Below are 8694 nucleotides of genomic sequence, written 5' to 3'. Positions count from 1 at the left end.
ATGTTGCAGACAACAATGATCAAACTTAATTGAAACTTTGAATTTCTGCCTTTCGGACATAAGTAGATGCCTGTGAGATTGGCCAGTGATACACTACATTATCTGAGATACAGACATGCCATCAGATTACCCTGCAACATCATCTTCTGGTTGTGTGTCTTCAAAACAAATAAAGAAATTTATTTAGAATTAACTTTTTTTTTTTTTACACTTGTGAACTCACAAATGTGAACTTGTGTACAATAACACAATAAGTACCAGGGCCTGTTCTTACAACATGGAATACTTGGCTGGACTGTACAGTTGACTATTTAACATGATCAAGGATTGTTAGGTTCTTTAAAGCTCATTCTCATATAATTATATTTACTCGGCCCAAAAGTTTTTCAAAAAAACAGAATTAAACTAATATTTTAAGTAAATGTGATACTTAAAGTCTCTTTTAGCCATGACTGTTTTCTTACAAGAATTTACTATTCAATTTGGCTCAATAAAACAAAAACTTGTTTTGCAATATGCAATTGACAGGTGTTTTTGCATAGCAGGGTTATTTCTAAATACAGGTTTCTTGACAATAAAAAGTGTAAAGCCTGTACAAATAATAAAAATATGTGACGAATCATTTAACAAATGTAAAAATTGTTGTTTATTTATTAAAAAGCTTTTTATTTTATTGACTATGGTTGAGGATTAATATAATTGACCTTTCCAGTGAAACAAGCACACATAGTGATTTTAGTTAACTTTAATAACTTTTTTTTAGAATTTATAAAAAAATCTACATATTTTCTAGATCTTATTTAGATCTTCTAAATAAGAGTTTAGTGATTAAATCTTCTTGATAACCTAGTTTGTTTAAATATTTATTGACAACTAAAGTATGAATAATTTGCACATGCTTATTTCAGAGTGCATCCCGCTGTATGTGTGTAAGAGCACTGTGGATTTTATCAAGAGCAGAGATCATTAGTGTTCACAACCCTTCCAATTAATAAGACCTTTCCATTCTATGGCCAGTTTCTTGACTTGTACATCTTTTTAAAATAAGCACTTACCTAAGTCACATATCTATGTAATTATCAGAGAACAGTTATGTTTATAAACAATATGTCAATGCATTCTATGGCATATTTCAAAGATTCTGCACCTGCCAAATCATCTCAGATGTACTGAACAAGGCAAGAAGGACAGGCCTCTGGACTTCAATATAAGCAAATAAAATTTAATGGTTGTCCATACCTTCAAGTTCAAGTAAGAAATCTTGGAAGAATTCCAAGATTTTGGACTCATTTACTTGTTTAAGTGAACAGTGGGGCTCATCTCTGGGGCTAGGTGGGATGAAATGTAATGGGCATCAACCTAAACAAAGTCAAATAGATTTTAATATCTGTCATTTAAGCCATAAAACAAAAAAGCAAAGTGAATGAATGAACAACACATTATTTATACCTACTTTGTCATCATTACCTATAACAAACAGGTCATGACACTCACGTGGTTTGGCTTGCATGATTTTGATAAGATCATAAATCTGAAGGCCTTCACGGAGTTGTTGCAGCATTGGAATGCGTTTTGTGGAGATATGTAGAGGAAGTGCTCTGAAAGACAAAAAATATTATGTAATGTATCAACCTCACATGAGACAGATAATTATTTCTTACATATTACAAACACAATATCCTCTCTCAACGAGCAAACAAAGTGCTAAAGAAAAAGCCTGTGAACTGCAACCCAACACCAAGGCAGAACTAAGCACAAATTATTGTGGCAACATAACGGGATCTTTTAGCATCAGCACAATTCAGCACAGATTTTTGTATCAACAGTACATTAACTTTACAACTCATGTTAATCTCAATGTTACCAATTCTGCTATATAATCCAAGGAATATGTATCACATGTATCAAAATTAAATAATCAATAATTAGAACTATTTATAATTAATTTTAAAATCTTTATATTACAATCAAGTATGGGATTGACCTCTCCATGTCAATCATCTATCAACTAGACCACAGCTGCCAAACTCAGTTTCTGAAGGGTTGCAGCTCTGCACAGTTTTGTTTTAACAGTAGTCGAGTCAATAGTTGAAGCTGAGATATTTATGAGTGTGTGAGATCTAGTTTTTAGTAATAGGTAATTAGTAATATTTTCCTCTGAGTTGATCTGAAACATTAATATTTAATACTTGATACACTGAAGTGGAAATGAAGCGCCCAGTCTAGTTTATATTATTTTGTAAATTGATTTCCACTTCAGTGAAAATATATTAAACAAATTTGATTTATGTAACCATTACAATAAGCATGTTTTCCTATAGTTTTTGAAGCTAGGGTGCTGCCATCTTGGAATATCACTGTCTGACGTCACAGTGTTGGTGTTGTTCCCTTAGCTAAACAGATACAGTGGAACTAATGGACTGAATACTGAGACAGAACAGCCTAATTTAACACACGTTCAACAGATCAGCATCAAGCATCAGATGTCTATCTAATATAAAAAATATATATTTATTACATTTTTCCTTTTTAGTTACCGATCATTTGATGCGCTTTGGTTCACTCTCTGTTTTATCCTGGCTGCTACCTACTTTCACTTTTCACTGCTACAGCTTCTCACCTCTTCATGTTAAAACCAAACTAAGATCAACATAGTTTTTCACATTGCAGATTTTTACATCCTTCATAGATGTTGCTAGATCAAGTTGATCAACTTGTGCTTTAATTGTTGCATTAGTCTAGATGTAAATCCTTTCATAAGGCAGCACTGCAAAAGTGTGAGAGAGTAGACCAAAGCGCATCATACAAACATAAAAAAAGAAAAATAGAAAACGTATTAATATTTTTGTATGTATTAGACACAACTTTGATGCTTGTATTAGCACCAGCTTTTTTATTTTTGATGCACTTCCTTCATGCATAGGGTTTTATTAAGCTTTACAGTCTCTGTGTTCAGTCCATTATTTACACTGTATGTGTTAAGCTGAGGGAACTGTGTTGTTTTGACATATAACATATGCTGGATAAGTTGGCGGTTGATTCCGCTGTGGCAAACCCAGATTATTAAAGGAACTAAGCCTCATTATATGCATCATATAAAATCATGTGTATCATTACAAATGCTAATTACATGTGATACAGATAAAATTTATAGCCATAGAAGTGTGTCATCCCTGTAAAACAATCATATCCGTTTTCAAAGATTCCATTTAAAAAATGTACAAAGTATCATTAGGACAGCAGACAAGGTTGTTTTCTGTCCATAATGCAAATAATCTTTTTTACCTCTTTACACCTGTCTACCCCAGATATATATGTGGCCAGACAAGCGCCGCCCCTCTGTGGTTGCGGGTGGCATACCCCCTACCCTATTAGTAATCAGTGGGGGAAGATATAAAATGACAACCAGGATGGTATGTGTCACGAGTCCCGCCCCTTCCGACTGGTCACTTCCCGCTTTCAGTCACTCGCCGGCAGGTATGTGGATGACAGCTCGCCTGTGTACGGGTTGCTTCATTGGGAAAGCTCATGTGTTGTATGTTTGTTTAGTGGTGCGTCTTATCGGGATCACGGTGTTGGTGGGCATCTACGGCTGCTCTTCTGCAGGTAACTGGCTGCGTTTGCTCGTTGCTTTTTGGATGGAAAGTTGATTGTAGTAAAGTGATGATCATTATTTGTTTCCTCCCTCCTTTGCAGTCAGCAGTTCGTTTTACTGCGTTACAAAACTACGTTTAGCCCAACGGATATGTTTAGGACTTATTAATGATTGATTGAGCCCGTTTTCCTCTGTGTGGGCGTTTTGATGCTCTTGATTAGGCGAAATTGAGTGTTGCGGTAAGTGATTTTAAAATCTTGGGATTAGCTTGTTCATGCACTCAATCTAACTTAAATCCCCTTACCATTTTACAGACCGAAAATGAGTGCTGGGTGCCGTATGACAACCTATAGCTACGTGGGAGGTTTCTAAACGACGCTGCTGCTTACCCGCGGCTTAACTGCTACTTAACCGCGGCTTAACTGCTGCTTTTACTGCTGTTTAACTGCGGCTTAACTGCTGCTTTTACTGCTGTTTAACTGCTGCTTACCCGCGGCTTAACTGCTGCTTAACCGCGGCTTAACTGCTGCTTTACTGCTGTTTAACTGCTGCTTTGATGCTGTTTAAGTATTTTTGGGGATGATGCTGTTTTAATGTAGTAAACATCAGTTTCCCTACACACTCAGTGCTAGGACCGTATATTTGAAGGTTGTGGTTGACCGATTTGAATGGTCCTTGTGTTCTTTTTTTCTTTTATTTGGGTAATTTCGCCTAGTTTTGTTAGATATATATTTATTTTTTACTTTTGTGTTGGTTTCCTTGAAATTAGTAGTTTCTAATGTGATTTCTTTCTGTTACATTGTTTTTTTTGTATGCTTTGATGAAATGGTATTTGTTTGTTTTTTTGTAACAGTCTTCGTGTATGTATATTCAAGACTGTTTAACCCTTTTGTGTCTTCCTTTTATATTTTGTATTTTTGGGTTGCTTCTTCAGCAGAGGGTTTATTAAGAGGGGTTGTAATCCATTAGCATTGCAGTGTGTTGTGCGGCCAAGTGATTGTGTGTTAGAGTGTCAGTGACCAGTTTATTAAAACTTTGTAGTAACTGGATTTTGTGTTTTCAGGAGCAGAGCACCTAAGGCAGGGTGGATTCCTGGTGGAGGTCTTTCTTGCACGTGTGCTGTGTGTATGCGCTGTGTGTGTGTGTGTGTGTCACAGGTCTTGGTGGTCTTGCTGTGGAGGCCTTGTTGTGCCCTTATTCTCTGCTGTCACGTCTCAGCTCCTGCACTCCTAAATCCAGGTGTTTTAGTGTGTGCGTGTAGTGTATTTTTAGTAGATGGGTTTTATTGAATTTAAACAGTATATACATTGTCCCCTTTTTTGATGCATTTTTTAAAAAAAAATAAAGTTTGTATGTATTTTTTCCAATCCACGTCTCTTGCCATTTACTGCAAGCTTACCTGCGTTGCCTTTTATAATATAAAATATAGGTCCATGGCCATATTCCAGGGTGGCGTAGTCGTGCTAGCTGTTGAACATTATTGAACCCCTTGGTTATGCCACATATACATATTTATATATGTATGCAGTAATAAATTTCAATATTATACAATAATGAAATAGTGTTTGATTATGAATATGGGATTTCTTTGTGTCTCCCGTTTTGCATTTATACCCACTCTCCCTAACTGTATTTTATTTTATTATTTTGTAAAATTATTATCTATTATCTGGTCTGACACCAATTTTAAACACATAAACAGTTAAACAAAAAAGACCACCAAACTTTATCCGTATGGTACAGTAACACATTTCTAACTTGAAATTATTATTTTCTGTCTAGAAAAACATAAAAATTTCCTGGGGGAATATCAATGTAATTAAATTGTTATTTAACTACAAACTATGAATCTACCAGTATAGACAACAACAGAGACCAAATACATTTTTTTTCTTCCTTACAAGAATTTGGATGGGCAAAAGTCAAGACTACATTAAAGTTCTTCAATGAACCTGTTTTTCTAATCCCAGAATTTAAAACATCCTTTTACTGATCTATGCTGATCATTTGATTTCAGTGTCTGCACGTTCATGAGTGAACATTACTCCGTGGTCACAGTTTTCGATGGGTTCGAGATTTTTATCAGGTTTGTTTAATATATTTTCATTAAAGTGGAAACCAATGTACAAAATAGTGTAAACTTTACTGAGTGCTTCACTTCCACTTTAATATTTGGATTTTAACATCAAATCATATTGTAAATAAAAGTTTATGTATTCGTAGTTATAACATCCCTTAATATGCTTTCTTTATGCTCAGTGTTGACTGGTCCAGTGTAGCCACAGTCCAAGATTTCTTTTTGTGTAAGTGGTCAGGTCAGATGGGTCTTCAATCTAAATCAATTTGAAGCAATATTTTACCTGTATTCAATATTAATTAATAAGCATGGTTCAATTTTAGCAAAAAAATGACAATAATTGATAATATGATTAATTTTTCCAGCAAACGTATTAAATGAAATTCTGTCGACCTACCATTTTAATTAGTGGTGATATCTCTGTGTCATGTACTCCATCCCGTCTGATGTTACCAGTTGCAAGGTATTCATAACACCATTCTTGCATAAACCATGGGGCTGGTCCTCCTTGGGCAATGCTCACAGCAAATATTTCACCTGCAACTCTAGTTCAAGGATATATATATGTTAGCAATAGATGATGAAAGGGCATTATACTACTTATAGTATAATCATTTACTTATATAAATGATTCATCATTAATTATACCATATACAGATGACATTTGTTTGTAGTGCTTCACTTCAAATACACATTTATCAACACAAAAATTACTGCTATAATTAAAATCCCAACATTATTTACCAAGCGTTAAATTATTGAAAATGAATTTTGTAAATATGAAGTGAAGCTTTAATCCAAAAGGTAAGACACTTACTTGAACAGCTCATTATCGAGATCATTCAGGGAGTACTTAGGCATTTTTCCATTCTTTGAATCACCTTCAAAGAGACGTTTTTCAAAGCCGGCAACAATTGCTAAATGTGTGAGGGGAAAAGGGAAGTTTTAGGCAACAAAGTGACAGAACAGCTTGTGTATATAAATATATAGGGGTTGGGTTGAAAACAATTTTAGGGTATATAAAAAAGCATACTACACACTGGTAAGAAACTCTTTCCTCAGTGCCCCTGTGTCAACTCCGTGTTCTCCCAGGAAGCTAATTTTCAAGGGATTGACAGGGCTTCCTATTTTTTGCCGTTTCAACATCTTTAGACCTCTCTCAACCATGTTGTCTCGTGACACGCATAATTCAAATGTTTTTGTGGCATTTATCTGTGCTGCTGCATATTGAATTACGTCCTCCTCACTGTAATAAAAAAAAAACATTTACAACCTCTATAGTGTATTGTTTTGACAAGACAATAATTAGAATACCGCTTAATAGCTTACCATGAGATGTTATCAAAACCAAAGGACTGTTGTTCTTCTCTCATTTCATATTGTCACGATTTATGGATATGTGTGTTCCTCCTGTATGTTATGTATCATGCCTTGTGTGTTGTCATGTGTGAGGGTGTGTGTTTGTTTACCTTTTGTGTTGACAGCGTGCTAGGATCAGCTGATGTCATCAGCTGACTTATCATCCTCCAGCTGAACCTCATTTGGCTGGCTATATATTTCCTCCTGTGGTATGTGCTGGTTATCAATCCGTTGGTTGTCCTTGTTTGTGTTTGTTCTTGACTGTTGTCTCCCAGTATCCTTCGCTGTCCGTTTGATGTCTTCATCGTGGCCTGTGGCTTTCTTTTGTTTGAACTTTCATGTGTGCTTTGTTCATTAAAATACTCGCATTTGGATCCTCCTTGTCTAAGAGTCATGACAGAACGGACTGATCAAACATGGATCCAGCGAGTATCTCCGGCCTGGCTGAAGTTGTTGCACACGCTACCACACGCATGAACAGACATGATGATCAGATGGTCACCATCAGTCGCGCTGTCCAAGCGCTTGTCACTCAGATCACTGATCTCACAACACGGTTGCAACGTCTTCATGCTGTCGGTCTTCAGCAGCCTGTTGCAACTAACCTTAGTCCACCTGTTATGCTGGTTCCTGAGCGAACAGCTGGATTTTTCGAGCCTCGCCTTCCACCTCCAGCGTTCTACTCCGGAGAGCCTAAGTTTTGTCGCGCCTTTTTAGCGAAGTGCTCATTATACTTTTCCCTGCAGCCTTCCTCGTTTTCCACGGAGGAATGGAAAGTGGCGTTTGTCATCACGCTTCTCACTGGGAGAGCAGCGCAGTGGGGAACTGCTGTGTGGGAGAGGAAACTCCCTTGTTGCTCTTCATTTGATACCTTTTCGGCAAAGCTTAAAAAGGTATCAGGGTTCGATCGAGGTTTGGCGGGCAGAGAGGCGGCACGGGTGCTTACGGAGTTGCAGCAGGGGCAACGGAGTGTCGCTGAATACTCCATTGAGTTCCGCACCCTGGCGGCCGAGAGCGAATGGAACGCGCAGGCGCAGTGGGACGTCTTTCTCCACGGGCTGGCAGACCAGATAAAGGTTAAAATATTCACCCTGGATCTTCCTAAGACCCTGGACGAACTCATCGATCTGGCCATTCGTGTGGATTCTCGTCTTTAGCTCAGGGAGAGAAACACTCGACGTGCGCAGTAGAAAAGAGTATACAGACGGGTTGAGTATCTTTGAACAAATCTTCCCTTGCAGCTACTCTTTTGAATGTTATGTTGGAGTGGTCATCTGGCAATTTTAGTACTCAAGCAATTATTGACTCTGGGGCAGAGGGAAATTTTACTGACTCTGCTTTAGTGAAAAAACTCAGACTTCCTGTGATTTCTCTCTCCCAACCTATATCTGTTCATGCTCTTAATGGTTCTTCTCTTCCTTCCATTACTCATTCCACTGGTCCTATATGACTGATCACCTCTGGTAACCACTCTGAAATTATTCATTTTTTTTTAACAGAAGCTCCTGTCACTCCAGTAGTCCTTGGGCGTCCTTGGCTGGTAATACACAATCCACATATTAACTGGAGACAGGAATCTGTAATTTCTTGGAGTGAGAGCTGTCATGCTACGTGTTTGTTGTCTGCTTCTCTGCCTCCACATCTTCCCTATGACTGTGCTATA

At 37.2% G+C, this 8694-nt stretch overlaps 1 protein-coding gene across 2 annotated transcripts; it reads right to left on the bottom strand.

Annotated features, from left to right (window-relative positions):
* Positions 1-207: 207 nt before the first annotated feature.
* On the bottom strand, positions 208-8479 carry LOC100330690 (G2/M phase-specific E3 ubiquitin-protein ligase-like). 2 transcript variants are annotated; one of them, XM_073910964.1, is made up of 6 exons: positions 7142-8479; positions 6713-6918; positions 6490-6589; positions 6070-6217; positions 1495-1598; positions 208-1359 (listed from the first exon to the last, which is right to left on the bottom strand). In XM_073910964.1, the coding sequence occupies exons 2-5, from the start codon at positions 6837-6839 to the stop codon at positions 1542-1544; spliced, it is 432 nt and encodes a 143-aa protein (XP_073767065.1). In that variant the 5' UTR covers positions 6840-6918; positions 7142-8479; the 3' UTR covers positions 208-1359; positions 1495-1541. The 2 variants fall into 2 exon arrangements, with proteins under 2 accessions (XP_073767065.1, XP_073767064.1); XM_073910963.1 differs by lacking the exon at positions 7142-8479 and adding an exon at positions 7002-7046.
* Between the last annotated feature and the right edge of the window lie 215 nt (positions 8480-8694).

This window comes from Danio rerio, chromosome 8, assembly GCF_049306965.1.
Source record: "Danio rerio strain Tuebingen ecotype United States chromosome 8, GRCz12tu, whole genome shotgun sequence".
Classification (NCBI taxonomy): Eukaryota; Metazoa; Chordata; class Actinopteri; order Cypriniformes; family Danionidae; genus Danio; species Danio rerio.
This window is presented reverse-complemented; position numbering and strand designations above follow the sequence as displayed.